Source organism: Larus michahellis, chromosome 1, assembly GCF_964199755.1.
Source record: "Larus michahellis chromosome 1, bLarMic1.1, whole genome shotgun sequence".
NCBI classification, from domain to species: domain Eukaryota; kingdom Metazoa; phylum Chordata; class Aves; order Charadriiformes; family Laridae; genus Larus; species Larus michahellis.
In genome coordinates, this window is record NC_133896.1 from 52891938 (window position 1) to 52910748 (window position 18811).

At 38.8% G+C, this 18811-nt stretch overlaps 1 protein-coding gene across 6 annotated transcripts in view; it reads left to right on the plus strand.

Annotated features, from left to right (window-relative positions):
• The window catches only part of ANO4 (anoctamin 4), a 201939-nt gene that overhangs the window by 139105 nt on the left and 44023 nt on the right, over positions 1-18811 (plus strand). For all 6 annotated transcript variants that reach the window (XM_074575938.1, XM_074575927.1, XM_074575917.1 and 3 more), the window contains 6 exons: positions 5894-6000; positions 7952-8007; positions 8532-8653; positions 15127-15261; positions 16022-16118; positions 17832-17892. In XM_074575938.1, the coding sequence (XP_074432039.1) occupies positions 5894-6000; positions 7952-8007; positions 8532-8653; positions 15127-15261; positions 16022-16118; positions 17832-17892 (578 nt within the window). The remainder of the gene's footprint in view (positions 1-5893; positions 6001-7951; positions 8008-8531; positions 8654-15126; positions 15262-16021; positions 16119-17831; positions 17893-18811) is intronic.

Genomic DNA, 18811 nt, shown 5'->3' on the forward strand with positions numbered 1-18811 from the left:
TGGATTAATTAAACATAAATGGCCCTGTATACCAGAGGTTAATAGAGTTATTCTCATTTGTACTATGTCCCCTTGTGGTACATGAGGATCTTGTCCTGTGCCTTTGTCAGATTTCCAAGATATGTGTCTCTCAGGGTGGAGTTACATTTTAAACTTTCTCTAGGGCTCAGATAGTCCCTAATAAATCCCATCCCTACCAAGATGATCTGTGCCCATGTCCCCCTGAGCTGCCTCACCCCAATATCATGGATGGGTCAGAGAGCTGCGACCACTGGAGACGAGGCACAGGGCTGCATGGACACTTACTTGTTTTGAACCGGGGTGGTCATTCTTGTATTTAAATACATCTACAGTATAATAACTATACTAAGTGGCTTTGTATAAGCAAGGAATCACAGTTCTGTAAGATTCCTGATCTTAAACAAATCTTTGTGCAACCAAACTTGGAAATGCCCTGTAATGGTTTTTTTTTTAAAATTCTCTCTGATTCTGGAAGTTTTAATTGCCTGGCACACTGAATGAAACAGGGCATCACTGAAACATACATAAAACTCAGTCTATCTCAGATGAATATTCCTGAGTGAACCAATTTAAATTACGAAGTGATTTGAGTGGCAGGGTGATTTGGGAGGAACGGCAGAAGAAGGTGGAGGAGAGATTCAGCACTTCACGACTCTCTATTTTACTTTAGCAGTTTTGAGGCTGTGACATGCCAAATCTGAAACAGACAAAGCTACTAATACATTCTTCATCCCAAAGTGATTCTGTTTTAGGCACATGATGTAAAAAATCCCTGATAACCATTAATAAACATTTTCTTTTAGATAAACAAATTATTCAGCTGCAGCCTTAAAAGTCAGGCAAAATGAAAATAAATAGGAAGTGATAATAATATACATTTTTTCAAACAAATAAACTTACAGGAATGTGCGGTAATATTCTCACTGGAATACTGCAGGCTCATCCTGTTGCTGCTACTACAGCTGATGATTTTATTTCTCTTGTGTTGAGTGAGATAAAAACCTGCTATTGCCTCAGCCAACGACAGCTAGCTACCACCAGTGGTTTACCTGGGAGCGCAGAGGGTCGGGCAATTTTCCTGCAGTAAAGAATGCGCTTCTCGTGTAGTGATTACTACTGCAGACAACATCTGTGCTTTCAGTTTGTACTGCTTCCAGCAACAGGCATTTGCTTGGAACACACCTTTTCGTATGGTGAGTGTCAGACATTGAGTGTTTCAGTGTCTGGGGATCCCGTGGAGCAAAGCTGCATGTTGATAGGTGCATGCACACATCCTCACTTTGTAGCTTTCTAACCAGTGCATGGGTATTCAGCTTTCGGCTTGTATATCTTACCACTACAGCAGAAAATAGCCTTTTCCTGCTTTTTGCTTCTCCAAAATAAGTTGAAAAGTAAAACCTTTTTTTTTTTTTCCAAATGGATGTTAGGCAAAGATTCAAGAGCTAAATTTACCCTCACAGGGTTTGTACAACCTCCAAAATTACCGAAGAGAATGTATGAACAGGAATTCACTGTTAGTTTGTTCATGGTTGAATTTGGATTAATTGGAGGGCCTTCTTTAGATGACAGTTTTGCTGTGCTTTGTTATCCAGGGAAACATAGTTTGAAATCTCCAGTTCAGAGTCTAATTACGAAAGCTACAAATATAATTTCAAAGCAATTAACCTTCACTGACTCTTCATGTTGCTTACAGTATGAATGTAAGAGCAATATTTCAACAATGACATTTTTAAAAGGGACTTTAATTAAGGATCAACTCTGGAACCTTTCCTGCCAGAAGTGCTCTCATTGTCTTCATTGGGATTTTCCTTTTGGGTAAAGACAGCTCACACAAATAAGACTTACAGGACCAGGCTAATGGTTGTAACTGTTGTGGAACAAATCACTGGCTTTATTATCTACCTATATATTAACTTCACAGGTAATAAAATAATAGTGTATTAATCCTTACTTACTTTTTATCTTACAAATGAGGTGACAAAGTGATCAAAACCTTCAACTGAACTGTCTCCTGAATAACGCCTGAATCCTTACTGAGCCTGAAAACCAGCTGTATCGCTCTAATGAATATTCAAGCCCTTGTGCGTATTGAAATTCTAACAAGAGCAGCAGAAACAGAACATCTGAGGAAACCGTTCCTTCAGAAAGCAACAAGGGTTAAAAAGCTCTTTAGAAAGCCTCTGCCTTGTGCAGTTTATAGCTCAATTATGTCTGATGAATGCTTATCTACACCTAGTTTGGAAACATCTTCAGCTCTGGCCCCCGTGAACTGAAATTTGAAGGGTGAGATTCTCCAAAGACTGAGAAAGTCTTTCTCCTCTGAATACCTCATTGGATGTTGTAGACCATGAAACAGCCTTGATGGCTATTCTGTGAATATGGATTTACCACCCACAGTCAGAAAGAAGGTAACCTGGAGCATATTAATTTTGGAGGAAGAAATGCCCATAAAGTGTAGGAGAGAAGGGTGGTGGTAGAGAGGGATAAATGCTGCACAGAACTGCATGATTCTCACCTGACAAGAGCAAGTCCTGTGTTTTTGGAGATAAATTGAAACCTTCTTGGCATTGTCCTAATTTATGTCAACCTCTAACTGGGATGTTGTAACAAAATAGTTGTAACTACTCATATTCTCAACCTTTCAATGCCTGCCACTCATGGCTGCCTGTTTTTATTTCCTGTGCCAGAGCTCCCTACCCCCTTGGTTATGGTGATACTGCTCTTTCAGGGGCTACTCTACAGACAATTTCACAGAAATGATCTGATTATTTGAGTTAAACAAAGCAAAAAAACTCTGTGATTTTTATATTCAAAAATAGGTGAGGATTATTTTTAACCTTTGCCACATGCAATTCCATCCCAAAACAATGATATTGTTAGGGGTAGTCCAGAACATCCAGAGGACTCATTTTAGCACTCCTTTTTCACCTTTGATGAAATCTAGCATCTCTTCTGCATCCATGTCTCCATGAGTAGTGTTGGAAAACACTGAAGGATATGTTCTTCCCCTCTTCGCCTACTCTAGTCATGGTGAGTTCTCCCTCTCCTCTGCCCCTCCTGCCCTCAGATGTCTTTTACGGGCACAAGGATGGGCAGGGCAGAACCTCTGCAGCTCTCATACTCACACGTGTTTTAGGACTGCTTCAGTTAGTTCTGGAATAGGCAGAGTTCTCCATGGCAGTTATTATACTGAGGTGTTGACATCTGCTTCACAAACACATCTGTTTGTTCCTTCTCAGCCACGTGAGATCAAAAGCTATAACAACACAATTGGTAAGTTTACAAATGAATGCAAATGAGTAAAGTGTTTGTTGAAACAAGTGGTTCTTATTTCTTTTTAAGATTGCATATTACCTTTTTTTCATTCATGACTCATGAAAATAGAAGTGACTAAATGCAGAAAAACTATTAGCCCAAATGTCCAAAAAAGCTGATGTAACAGCTACCTGTAGTTGCAGTATGACACAGTCGTGATAACAGGTGGACAAGATAACCTTATATCACAAGGAGAACAGATTAACATTATTGGTGTTACCTGGATCAGTGTTGCTAGTTTCCCAGATAAGGTGATTCAATTCTCAATCGAATCATGCAAGAACTCATAGCTAAGTCAGAATGAAAATTACTGTGCTGTTTTGATTTCATAAGTTATCTTCATGGTTCTTTAACATTCAATACCGTCTGGGAGGTGAGATCTTGGAGAGGAAAGTCAGACATTAAAAGAAAATGAAACAAAGTGGGAATAATACTAACTGGTCATTTCTGGTTTACTACAGTCTTTTAATTTGTTTCTGCTGCTACTAAAATGGCCAAATACAGAGCTCCAGCTTCAGATGGAAATAACGCTGTTCTGTCTGTTCAGAGTTTAGATGGTTTTTTTATCTAATTTCTTTAAGCATTAAGACTTACATGATGACAGTATTTCCCTTTTGTCAAAGACCTTCTAATAATTATTATTTTACATACTGGTTACTTTCAACTAAATTTGGTACAGGTGTAGTTGTCTCAAAGTTAAGCACAGTCTTCTTTACTTTGTGAGTATCAGCAGCTTGAAATGGAATAGTGGCCCGAAATTGTGCCTATACCGAAAAGGCAGTGGCCAGTGCACACCGATTGTATATGCTGTTTGGTAGCAGCCCATTGGTAAATCAGCATGCACATGGTAATCAGCCAATATGCATAAATCAAATTACTTTCAACAGGTACTGTAGGGCACGTGTAGGACTTTGGGAATAGTAGGGATGTGAAGCACTGAGTACATTGTGGACACAGAAAAGATCTGTGAGTATCTGGGGTGGAGCGGGAAAGGAGACGTGAGATAGTAACATCTAGAAAACCAGGTTTCATTAATTATGGTGCTTTTGGAGCAACTTGGCTTTTATACCTTTACTTTGGGACTTTTTTTATTATCTGCCTTTGAAGCTGAACATAAGGAACTTATAGATTGTCTTGCGTGGAAAATTTGGCAGAGAACTTTGATAATAAAGAGGGAGCATATGGGGTCCCCAAAGTCTATAAGCTGGACTCCTTGCCTGTTTTTCCAAATGCCTATGGAGGTGCAAAGTCACGTAGGATTTCCCATGGGTAAAGATTCCTTCTGAAATAGCAGGTTTTCCTTTGGGTAAAATTACCTGTAGGGAAAACTGAGCAGTGGATCCCATGTTGTGCAGAAGGGAAGATGATGCTTATATCCATGACAAGCTCTCTCTTAAGATGCTCTCTCTTAAAGTCAGATTTGTCTAATGTACTGACCTACAGGCTGGTCTCCCTATGACATCTCTATGATTTTACCATTTTATTTATTAGTTTATTCAATTCCCTAGCTCTTCGCCAACACAGAGGAGGAAAACAGTCTTACCTCCTATCCAAAGTATTTTATAAAATATGAATCTTTTTATTCAGCCTGTTATTAAGGACCACATGGTAAAAAAAAAAAATTGTTTTCCTCAATATATGCACAGGCCTACTTAATCAGAAACTCCATCCACTTACCTGCTTATTCAAGCGTCTAAACGACTTTCAAAGCATATCCTGAAGCCCTACACACTTCAAGCAACTGTAAGAATTCTTCAGCAGGATTTAACTGACAAGTTGAAACAGTATTTGTATACACTTATATTCTTATATTGTTTGCATTTTTCAAGTGATTATGAAGATATGCTAAACTATCTTGTTCTCCTTGAGGATGTATATTGGGATTAAGAAATCTATATAAAATATATTATGCCAGCCAATCTAATCAATACAATATATTTTGTTGCTTTTTTTTTTTTTAAATTTCCTGGACTCATCACAATTCTATCTAAAGTATTGAACCTGCATTCATACATAACTCCATAAGTAGCTTCTGAAAGCTAATTTTCTACTCTATTTTAGCTTCCAGGACCAAACATAGGAATATATATTTTCTGTCTCTAACTTAGTATTTGATTTTCAGTAAGAGTGGTTTACCAAGTACATGTTTCCATCTGACTCTTAATGGTAAAGCATAATAAAGAAGCCTGAAAGAGAAACCAAACATTAATTTCTACAGCTGCACTTACAAATCGTACACTTTTGCAAATTTTTGTGCAAGTATTTTGTAGTTTTCAGTGAATTATCTAAAAGTGATGCTTATCATAATGAATGCTTAGATATCTTAGATCTTTCTCCTGACTTCCCCATGTAATTTTTTGTTAGGGAATGAATGCTGTTACTGACATCATCGCATCCAGTGAATCATCTCATTTAATGTGGTGTCCTTTAATATTCCTTGCACTTGTTCACATACTGTAGATTTTTAGTGTGCTACAGGAAGTAATGGAACTCAATATTTGCTTTAAACATGTTACTAACTATTCCTGAGATGCCCTTTGTTTGTATTTTTGTATAGTTTCATCATACACAACAAAGATACTTTCTTCAATAACGCTACAAGAAGTAGAATTGTACACCATATCTTACAGAGAGTGAAATACGAAGAAGGGAAAAACAAAATTGGTAAGTGCCGAGCAACGTGCTTTTAAATGAGGGTGCTAAGTCCCACCCAAAAAAAAGAGGATAAGTCTGCCTGGGCTCGTAACAGACTTGTTTGCTTCCTTTTTAATCACCTCAGTTTTTAGCTGTTGACATCTCACTCACTGCTGTTGTAGGGGCTTTGCCTGGAAGACTGATCATTTCCCTGTAATATCAAGCTACTTTCACAGGCACATATGTCACCACATGGGATTTATCACCTCTGCAAGGAGACTGATTTAAGCAAGAAATACATACCCATTAAGGACCCTAGGGAAGCAGATAAACTCATGCAAAAAAGCTTTTACTCCTTCAGAAAAATGTATTTGGAAGGATGGCAAGATGTGTGCTGCTGTACATCTCACCCTGAGGGCTTCTCCCTGGATACCTGTCCATCCCTACGGGAGATGGAAGGTTCTGTATCTCTGTATCTACTGTAAGTCAAACGGCAGTTCACCAATGACGTCCTCAGTGGAAAGGACACCATGCCTAACTGTAGCACGCCTTTCAAACAGTGGATGGACTAGAACTTTGGAGTGGCACATATGCAGATCCAGAAAAGCAGGCGGCAACAGAGGAAGGCTGGAGTACAAAATGGTGTGCCTCTTCTGTCTTGTGATACAGAGCACGTACTGCTTGTGTACCACATAGAGACTGGGGCATCACAAACAGAGAGGCAATCCCCATAAAACTCTGCAGTCTATTTCATTTCCCTGCTGTTTAAACTCCATCCTTCCTCAAGAGAGGGAGAAACATCCCAGAACTTGTTTCTTCCTCGCCTCCTGGGATGAGGGTAGCAATGGCTCTGAGCAATGACAGTGAGCAGAGGGGAGAGAAGAGAGGGAACAATTCATGCAGTGCATGCAGCCATTGCATTTAGCAAAGACGTTGCAGCCCCTGCCTGCCTCAAGCTCCCACGTGTATCTACCTGTGTTGTACCTACCATGAACACAAGCTTGCATTGATCACTGGGCAGAGCAAATCCCAGCTTGGCTCTACAGGTTCTGCTTGTCTGACAGAGACTTTGGAAGAAAGCGTATTCTGCCAAGCAGAAACTAATCAATCACTGAAAGTGCTATTTATGTTGAAAGAATACTTCTCATTGCTGTGTTCTTGCTGCCGTCATTCCTCTGTGAATTAGGAAAGGAATCTGGATTCATTGCCTCTTGGTCAATGGAATTCAAATGCCTTCAGGCTGTTAGTGCCAGTATTCAGTTTTGCATTGCCTGATAGTTGTTCAGTCCTATTTTGGTGACTTTCCAAGCGAGAAGTGCCCACATCTCAGCAATCATTCATTACTTCTCTCGAGGTTCTCATTAAAGAGGGACAAGGCCTGACTGAGGGGGGTGTATGATTACTTTTTTGTGCCAGATAGCAATATTTTTTGTTCAAGTTCAAGTATGTTTTCTGGTCTTGTACTACTGCAGCCTGTCTCGTTCCTGTTCTATTTTTAGTCCAGCAGCTTTTCTAAGACTGAACACACTTTACAATGTTGTTATCGTATGGAAATTAAGAGTTTCTGTTACTTTACTGGCCTGCAGTTCAAAAATGTAAAAATCTTCCCTGAAGTTTTCAGCTCCCAAGAAATCTGGCCTTCCCCTAAATAGCTTCCCTAGACCATAATTTATAGGGTCAAACTTCAATCCTGGTGTGAGGTCCCTGATTTCACTGAAGTTACGCTAAAGATGGATTTGGCGAATGAATCTTTAAATGTCCAGCATAATAAATGATAGATTATGATTAATATTTTAACAAGTCTTTGCTTGTATTATTAGTTCATCAAAACTTATAAAAGATGACTTTTTCTACATGTATCTTTTACTGTCAATGGGCTTCAAACTTCATTTAGCCAGCTTATTAAGAAAATGTGTTTTGCTTTTTGTTTAGCAGGTTTGCTGGTCCTATTGGTAAATAACTGGATACTTTTAATTCTTAGGTCTGAATCGATTGCTCAGTAATGGCTCCTATGAAGCTGCATTTCCTCTTCATGAGGTATTTTTCTCAGTCTTTTTTTTTTTTCTTTTTGAACAGACATTTACCACAAAATGAATTCTTAATTGTGTAATCATTTATTCTCAATCTTTTTTGCATTCTGCTTCTGCCTCTAACATCCCTCCCATTTAGTGATGCTTTTTTCTTGGAAAAAAAAATGCTTTTTTTCTTGGAAAAACAGAGATGATAGGGAGAGTTGTTCTGTATCTGTTCTGTAAAAAGCATTTGGCTTTGATAAATCAGTATATTTTCAGAGGGGAAAAATATCATGCTGTGGTTTTCTCTTTGAAATTCTCTAATTCATAGCCTTTGACTTGAACGCCTTTTATCATAAATTTCTTGGGAGCAATAATCTCCAATCTTACTGAAGTCAGAGGAAATTGTCCTTTTAATGTCATATTTAGCTTTTGGTGCATGAGTATGGAGTTTGCATAAATTGTGTTATCCATACCGCTAGTGAGAGAGATTTCTCAGATATTCTTTTTTGCTACTGTTGTTCAGTAATGTCCATATTTGTATTTTAGGGAAGTTACAGAAGTAAGAATTCAATAAAAACACATGGGGCAGAAAACCACAGACACCTGCTCTATGAGTGCTGGGCTTCCTGGGGAGTGTGGTATAAATACCAACCACTGGACCTCGTGAGGTAAGACTTTCCTGCGTTTAATATGTCACATTTATTGGTGCTTTGAGCATAGGTTATCTCTCTTTGGACAAAACCATGAAAAGTTGAGTTAATTCATGTGTTTTTTTAAAACCGATCCTGAGATCATGGGAATCCATTTCATTCATGGTGCCGCTACATTCAAAGAAGGTATCTATAAAGGAGCTTGTAGGAGGACCTGAAAGTGAAGCAAGTTCACTTCTAGAGTTTCATGACGCCGTAACTTCTAATGAAGAACATCTAAGAGAGAAAAAAAAAAGAAGAGAGAAATGTGTGGAGGCTGGGTAGATTTGGTTGCACGTCTATCCACTGGAAGAGTTTTTCTTTATCCTCAGAGCATGGTTTTGCTAAAAAACAGGTTCTCACAGACAAGATCATCTTCTTTTTTTCCAAAAAGCAACCACAGAAGGAGCCCTGGGTGAAATTTAACAACGCTTACAAATGGCACGGAGCGGAGTTCATAGTCACTGAGTGTGATAACTGTGTTCAGCAGCCCTAGTGGTCGATGGGTGGAAGTCTCTCCTGTACCACCTCCCTTAAACTCAGCCCAGCCACATCACTGCAGTCTGAATTTGTATTCGTCTTGGAAGTAGCCTGCAAAGAAGAAACACTGAGAAATTACTCCAAATTCTTATAGCCCTTTTAAATAATAATTTCAAATAGGCTTGCATGTGCTAATGCAGGATTACATATTTTTTATGCACATGGAGAGAGACAGAGCCTTTACTGATCATGTTGGCAGAACTGTTATTGGGCATTAATGGGCTTTTTCTGCTTGAAGAAATAAATATGAAGTTACAAGGACCTGTTAATAAAGTCTTAAGATGTATTGGGATCACTGAAGATATTAATACATTGGCCATTGGGAAGGGTCATACAGAGCATGCAATCGGTCCAACATATTATTTTCCCCTTTTATAAGTCCTGTAACTGATAGAAACCTTTGCTTTTATTGATTCTCAAAATTATTTCCAGATAGAAAGATTTGTAGGGGGTGGCCCTGGAGACAGATAGTTTTACTGATTAAGGCCATATAAAACCTATCCATTTCATAAAAAGGTGTTCAATTTTCATGGAGAAAAAGTTCACAGAGAAATACAATCAAAAAATTTTACTGAGTCATGTAATTTTTAAAATGCTTTGGAAAACAAAGTAAGGTATTTATATCTCGTAATTTAATCCTGAAAGCTTCTTGTTTATTTTTTAATGTACTGGCTTGGACAGAAATATATAATTTTTCTCAAAGTACACTATGGAAATTGCTGATTTACTGAGGAGCCAAGAGTTATACTGAAGTTTTTTATTTTTAATGTCCCAGTATACAATAAGATATTAATGTCACAGTATAAACCACTTATCTCTATAATGTTTTTTAATCATTTGTCCATGGTGGTCAAGGCTTCTTCATCAACATTTCTTGTTTGGGGAAGTGCTGTTGAGCCAATATCTGGGTTTTGGTTTAATTTCGTTTATGAATATGGACCATCAGGCATCTGGAAGGTTTTTTTTTAAGCATGAGAATAAATGGTAACAGAACGAGCAAGGTTAGACACTTGATTGTTCTGGACCTTGGCAGCAGCCTTCTTGAGTAGCCTGGGTTTGATGTTTAAGATTTTGTATGAAGCTTTAGCTTTTTATTGGACAGCGACATCCACAGATTTTTCCACAGCTGTTTACAAAGGAAAAAAGCAATCAAAATCGCAGACCCCTTAGCTGAGATCATCGGTGTCCTGCAGTGGTTCAGAGTAGGTGTTTACCCAAGGCGGATGAGGGGACCTGTGAGGTTCCCTGAATATTCTCAGCAGCATGAGTCTCGGTAGCCATCGAGCTCTGCAGGGTTCAACGCTGTAGCCCCAGCCCAGCCTGCTGTTTGCTGCCTGCAGCGCACCCTTGTCTGCGATGAATTCACTGAAGGAGGGGTGGCAGGAAAGGGGAGGGAATGCCTTTTTCTCCTCACTTCACAGATGCTAGATCCCTCTTGTTTCCTTAGCTTCTGCCAAATCTTTCCTGTCTACTGCCACTCTCAGCAGCTCATGTGTCTAGTGAGTTGAAGATTTTTCCTTGAAGAGCTGACAACACCAGCAAGACCTGTTGTTCATTTCACTCGGAAGTATCTCAGTGTGCATACTTTAAACAGAAGATTTTTTGGTATCAGTTCTACAGCAGGAGTGACTTTTAAATTTTCTTCCCATACCAACAGCCATGTGGGGGTGTGCTTGAAGGGAGTAGTGTTGCCATCAGTCCAAAAGGAGTGGATGGATATTAATTCTGCCACAGATATCCGGCCAGAACTTACTGCTGCTAGCTGGCATTCCCCTTTACTACAGGCTTTAGAAAGGCTAAGGAGTAAATTAGATGTAGATAATATAATTACCTCATTAATAGATACGATATTTCCACCTTAGAATCAAGTTGCCACAATGGTAAGCTAAATTGTTCATACTTTAGTGCTGAACAATTCCTTAGCTGTTAAAATGAGGCCTTACATCTCTGATGCTGTCAATTTGGTGCCTCCCAGATTTCATTTAATCTCATCACCTGTCTCTGATGGAGATACTAGTCACTAGAAATAAATGAGAAGAAGTCATTTGAGGGGAATTGCCAGATTCTGCTTTCACTCTGCTTTGAAACACGTGGCAGTATGAAGGCTCAGACTTGGCACAATTGCAAAGGCACTCTTATTAATCAGCAGATGTGGTACCATGATTTTAATTACACTTCTGTTGGAATTTAGTATCCATAGTTACTTTACAAGAATAATTTAAGATCCTTGGAATTGATAGCAGTTGGAAAGGGGCAGGACTTACTATATTTATATGCTCTGAGAACACACAAATCAATGGAAACAGTTACTGTGATTCCTGGGAGCTTTGGATCACCTCCTTCACACCACTGTGCATAGCTGCTTTCCTCTAGGCTGTGCATAAATTGTTCCTGCTGCTGCTTGTGCATATTATCTACAGGACAAAAAGAGAGGGAGAAAACTGTATTTATAAAGTGTTCATAAAGCTACTTAAACAAACCTGAAAGCAAAAGTAATGCCTGAGTAACTTTCATTTTACTCCATGTTTATATTAAACGACTTGACTGCAAGCCGACAACTCCCTTTCAATCTCCTGTCAAGCCTTCCTTCCCACTCCATTGCTCCTGACATAACATGAGAGCTTTGTGTGTCCAAAACACCTGTTGGGAAGCTCTGTCTCCCTCAACTTGGTTCTGTGATGTAAAAAGTTCTGTATAGGATTTCATTCTGATCTGCAAAAGGATTAACTGAGATAGATAGGGTTTTGTCTTGAGTCCAAACCTGTCTCTGTTCTAGCTCCATGACTTCCTTCTACGCATCCTGAAAGCAAAAGATTATATAAGGAAGGACTCTAAACACAGAGGAATCCAGTATCACATTTTATGGGTCTGAAATCAGACTTTGTAGCTTAATGCTTTTCTAAAATGTGCCTTATTGATAAATACTGAGATTGAAATCTTGGCCCAGTTAAGTCAGTGATAGTTCTACCATTGGAATGGGGTGAGGGGAGATACAGTTCACCGTTAAGGTACGTGATATCGAAGGGCTAGTATACATACTAGCATAAAACTGAGAAGCTGAAATTATTTTTTTAATTATTATTCTAATGGTACAGCATATATAATGATAGGAGAGATGGATTTTTCTGTTAGGGGCTTGGGGATCTTTTTGTGTCTCTGCTTTTTAGGTTAGTTGTGGAGAAAATTTTCTGTGGGAGAACTGTTAAAGACAGAAACCATTTTTTTCTATTCTTATTAACAATCTGAAAAATTGGATGGGAATAAGTTACCAAAGTTAACAGAAATGCAAATGTTATCAAAGGTGGAAAATTTCAGAGAGACCTTCATTGAGCAGAGTGTTAACAGGTGAAATTTAGGTATAAGGAACACATAGTGATGCACCCTAGAAAAAAAAATCCCTAGACTCCTTCATGTATATTTACTGACTTCTGAGTCAAGTATCAGCATGCGGGTAAGAGAACTGCCATCACTGTGCAGAGCTATATGAAATTTCTGTTCTTTATATAGTGACAAAGAAGCAAAGAGCTTGTTCCTTGTATTTGGCACAACTTGAAAGGAGAGAGTGGCAAAGGTATCTCTAAATACCTTCATCTCCTGAGGGTGATGATGATCCAGGATAACCCAATTTTGGGTTGGAATAAATGTGAAACTGCTCTGAATACGGCACCTAAGAAGGTCTCCAAAGACCTTGTTACTGCCATAGTTTATTTCTATAGCACTCAGCCTAGTAGTATCTGAGCAAAGACTTACAAAAAAATATGCTAACTACAGGGCCAAAAGAAATTAAATATTAACTTGATCCTGATGCAAATTACAGTTGTACAGCCCGTGGAATATCAGCTGTGAAGCAAAAGACTTCACACATAGTGGAAGAGAGAGGCTATTTGTCCAGATTTAAACCAATGTGTATCAAAGTAATGTCAACATCCAGCACTTATTTTTAAAGCCAGACTCACAAATGGCCTCAGATGCCTTTTCCTTATGTTGCAGAGATTTTAATTACTCCCCATCACACCCATTCTTCTTTATGCACACACTGAACCTTCCTTGAGTCTTCATCTAGGATGAAGCTCTTTGCTTGATCTCTAGATCAAAAAAGGAGTACTATGATTTGCATTGTTAGATGGAAAGGCTCAACAGGACAGGAGATGAAGTTTGTCATGAATACCGGCTAAGGGGGTGGAATGAGGAAGCATTCATCATTGAATGTAGGGTATGGAATAAAAAAATAAATCTTGATGAATATTAGGCTTGCTTCACAACTTTGAACTATGTACCTGGAGAAAAATAGGTCCATAAATATTCAGTGGATGTAAGCTCAGAATGTGAGCTTTCTTTTTTCAGTGGAGCAGGCACAGCTTGACATCCTAGGTGTCAGGTAAATAATTAGGCCAAAGGGTTCACTAACATTCTTAAGTAAAGGCTCAAAAAAACAGTTTCCAATGTGTCTTTTTACAATTAGACCTGCTGCCCTTGTCCGAACTGAGCATGTTATCGTTAGCTTGCCACCTCTTTAGCCTGTAAATTTTGAGTGTCTGTTGAATGATGGAAGAATAAAACCAACATGACAATATTTGGCTTTTCATACAGTGCTGATAAACTCAAATGATAATAATCAGTGTAGGTCAGTATCATGCAGCAGAGCATGAGCTCAGCCCAGACAGATATTGCTCACGCTGGAAATTTTTTATGTCTTTTGAAAACTGATGATTTTGTCCATTACAGACCAAGTGTTTCTTTTTCTCCACTGCCTCCAGACCTAGAGCCCATCATGGGCCTTTTCCTTCTCACTGTGAAAGTTTGACCAAAGATGTTTTCTCAAAGCCTAAATGCTGGCTCACTTCATTTGTTGTCTCTGGACAGATCAGACGTTTCATCCTTACAGTAAAAGTGGGTTTTCATCAGCAGCTATTCTCGAATTCAGTGGATACGCAAGTCTAAGTTGTCTGCAAAGTCTCTGAAGTACAAGAATATCATTTTGCCTCCTTCTTTAAAACTAATCTTGTGAATAATCTCCTAAAGTCTTCATTGTAATCATGATAATTGCATATTGATTTGTAAAGCATCCTAATCTTATCAGCCTACTGTGCACAAGACGATCAAACACAGGACAATGCATGCCGCCTACTCGTATGCTGATGAGTTCAGCAGGTTTTTTTGCGTGCTTGATGTATTCTTTAACACATAAATAAAGGTTTGGTTGTGTTTGAAAGGAGGAAGAATGCTAATGAATATGTAGCAAATAGGAGCTTCCTGGCCACTTTGCTGTTAGTTTTTAAGCAATATAGCTAACAAATCAGGATTAATTCAGACTTCTTTCCTCAAATTAGTGCAAGGTGATACATAAAGATATTTGTTGGACCTCACTTGCACTTTAATTTCCACCTGTGGTAGAATCATGAGATTACATTTTCAAGAACTGAGCTAAGAAAATAAATAATCAAATGAAAATAAACTGAATTAGAGAATAACCTCTAGTTAACTTCTTAGAAAAAATTTGGGGCCAAATAATTTTGCTGTTATACCAGTTTAAGGGATGAAACTGATTTCAATGCAATTATTCGGAAAGTACAGTTACACAGCCAAAAGGCAAAGGAAGCCATCAGTTTCCCAAACACAAAGAACTAGCTTTTTAAAATTAACTCAGTGTTGCCTTGCTGAGGTCTCCAATCACTCGCTGTAAGCTGTGGTTAGTGAATTTTTAAATTCATTTTTTAAGTTCGTTCATGAGGCAGGTCCCTTAGTGTGTGGATTTAGAAACCTTAGAAGCAGGCTTTTTCATCAGGAAATTCTGACTGCTCTCTAATCTACTCTTCAGATATAATAGAAATATTTATTTTGTATTAATAAGGAAGATTAAGCAGGTTTATTTTAATTAGCAGGTAACTTCACTGTGTTGTGTTTTAAAACAGACGGTACTTTGGTGAGAAAATTGGGCTGTACTTTGCCTGGTTAGGCTGGTACACAGGGATGCTCTTCCCAGCTGCCTTCATTGGATTGTTTGTCTTTTTGTATGGAGTCACCACTTTGAACCACTGCCAAGTCAGGTAACGTGGGCGCATTTTGTAAGGGAAATTACAGCTGTGAGTTATTATGAATAATTTAAGAGATCTTCATATGAATTGTTAATTATTTCATTTTGAACTGTTGAATGAATACTCAGGAAGACTGCGCTTGATCCTCGTAAGGTACCCAGTATCGAGCTTCCCTTGTTTTGTGTTCCTGAGTTGGGATAGGAGGCAATGTTTCTTGCCCAGCTCCAGTTGCTGATGGTGCTGTCAACTCAGCATGAAGTAAGAAAAAAATAGCGCTCCTTCATTACTGTTGTAACCGGCCAGCAGAAGAGTGGGGAATTTTCACCCTCTTCAAGGCCTTTCCCAAAGATCCACCACAGGGAGGCATTCTTCAGATGAAGAACCCCTTGGACCTCCTGCTGAGCGCTGCATCTCTACATTCTTGCACACTTAAGTAAGTCACAAGAATCAGTCAAACTTAATGTTATCTGCAATTATCCTTGCCCTCCCCCTACCAAAGCTCACTTCTGACTCAAGGAGAAGCCGGAAATGTTAAAGAGCTACTGCTAGGCTGGCCCTGCAGGGCTGTCCTCTGCAGTTATGACTGTAAACTCTGAAGTCTTAGACAGTCAACAAATATTAATTATACATGTGCAGTTATGAACATGTTGGCTTCAGTTACAGAACCAGTATTGTTCAATAAGTAACTGAATATTAGTGAAACTTGTCAATCCATTTTAAGACTGATTGTTGTGTATCAAACTATTAATTTCTATCTTTTCTCTTTTTCCAGTAAAGAAGTCTGCCAAGCTACAGATATCATTATGTGTCCTATATGTGATAAATACTGTCCCTTCATGAGGTTGTCAGACAGCTGCGTTTATGCCAAGGTACATTTTAAACTATGCAAATAGAAATGTGTTATGGTTTGAGAAACCCATAACAATTACTTGTCATTTAGACAATTATTCTATCACTCGATGACCCCTCCCCGCCTGGGAAGGGGAATCGTAAAAAAATTAAAGAACCCCAAAGGCTGAAATACAAAGAGATTTAATAGAATAAGACTAAATAATTAACATTAACTAAAGAACCAATATTGATCCTGATACCAATATTAAATATACAAGGATTATACTCAGCCAATTACACCAGTAGGAAGCTGTGCACTCCCAGCAGTGGACAGCAAGTGTCAGACACCGTGAGCTCTACGGCTTCAGGAGGAAGAGAAGGGCTCAGGAGTCCAGTGCTGGGGCAGGAAGTTCTCTGGATTGCCACTATCAAGGAAGAGAGAACTTCACAGCAAACTTCCTAATTTATATTGAATGTGATATTCATGGTATAAAATAATCACAGATTAACAGATAATATGATAATTATCTATAATCAGATAATAATAAACAGATAATCTTGGTTCGAGTGCCTAGGTCTCACACCTCCTCATCCCCACACCTGGCTAGCTTGAAAACACTGAGACTTTGAAACCCACTTAGCATAGCTGTCTATAATGTAAATATTTTCACAAATTCAGACACTAGAGTCTTCTAAAAGTACAGTTTTCCCAAGCATTAGAAGAAAATTAGTCCTGTGTTGGTCAAACCAGGACAAAATGCATTCCTGCTAAAAGCATTAATTTTGCCTTTTGCATTTGTCTTTAGTGAGCTTGGGTAGATAAAATCTTCGAAGAACAGATCAAGTTCAGCCAATATTAACATTCATTGTCTTTTACTAGGACTTAGTTTGGGTTGTAAAACACTTGAATGTAATTTGCACTTAGAGATTTAGCAACCCCAGAGGTCATGTCCTAGATCATAGAATAGAATAGAAACGAAGAATAGTTTGGGTTGGAAGGGACCTTTAAAGGTCACCTAGTCCAACCTCCCCTGCAATGAGCAGAGACAACTTCAACTAAATCAGGTTGCTCCGGTCCAACCAAACCTTGAATGTTTCCAAGGATGGGTCATCTACCACCTCTCTCAGCAACCTGTTTCAGTTTTTTCACCACCCTCATTGTAAAAAATTTCTTCCTTATATCTAGTCTAAATCTACCCTCTTTTAGTTTAAAACCATTCCCCTTGTCCTATCGCAACAGGCCCTGCAAAAAAGTTTGTCCCCATCTTTCTTTTAAGCCCCTTTTACGTAGTGAAAGGCCGCTTTAAGGTCTTCCCAGAGCCTTCTCTTCTCCAGGCTGAACAACCCCAACTTTCAGCCTTTCCTCATAGGAGAGGTGTTCCATCCTTCTGGTCATTTTTGTGTCCCTCCCCTGGACCTACTCCAACAGGTCCATGTCAGATGCATGTCTTACAGTGTCCTTGGCATCAGCCTTTATCATATGATCCATCCTTTGTACGTGGCTCCATAAAATCAATGCTTTGGGTCTGAAATAATGCTCACACCTGGTCTTGGCAGGGGTCAGTCCCAGGCTGGCAAATAGTCCTGTCAAATGACAGGTACATTTCACATGTCAAGGGAAGGATATTCAGGATCCTGCTGCACTCATTATCACATTAATTTTATTAGGTGAAAATAGAAAATAAAGCCTTATTATCATGTTGATAATTGATTGCACTAATAATTGATCACACTATTAATATATCCCACAGGTAACCCACCTTTTTGACAATGGAGCTACTGTCTTTTTTGCCGTTTTCATGGCGGTGTGGGGTAAGTTTTTATTTTGATATTAAATAGTTGCACGATATTCTTCTTAAAGCTTGTAATGCAACATAGGCCTTTGTAATTTCCATCACATTTTTTTCAGTCGCTGAGAAAAACAATATCAGCTTGATTCTTTTCTGTTTCTCCAAAAGGAAGATGGAAGTGGCTGAAATCAGTTTTTTTATGTGATAATAATTTAATTAAAATAAAAACATAAGTGCAGTATGTAGTGTCTATGTAGATAGTTAGATTCGGGGGGGGGTTGTAATTGTTTTTCAGTATGTTGTCACTGAGGCCTTTTCTCTGTTACTGCTCAGGGCTTCTCTTAGCTTAAAGCAGCTCAGTTTATTCATTTTAAAATGAATTAATATGTTGTTTTTCCCACCTTGCAGAAAGGCAGTAAAGCTTAAATACATGCAAGCTGGTGGTAATCAAAGAAAAACTCTGATGAAATAAATGGAAGATTTAGTTGAATGACAAATTGATCTGAGAGTGGTCTAGCTGTTGCCATGGAGGCTGAATTTTGCCTATAGGACAGTTGTATTTCTGGCTGAACTATTTTTCCTACTGTGGTCTTGTAGGCAGAATTGAAGGCAAAAGGAAACAATAATTTCTGGCAGCACAAAAAGTATTTCAAACACGCCCTGAGCATGCCCAGGCTCTTAGCCGCTACCGTGCCATTCTGAGAGAAGATTAACACCTTTAGAAAATGGCTGAATGAGGTGCCTTGAAAACAGCATCCATCTCACAGCTCCAGGTGCTTGAGCTATCCTGATTTATCCATTGTTCTCCTGTTCTTGCTCACACATCTCCAACTGCTTTGGAAAGGTGTCCAAGTCATTCTTATAATCTCAATTTTAAACTGCAAATGCCTTTATTGAGCCACAAGAGATATCCAGGAGCCAATATCAGAGCCATCAGGACA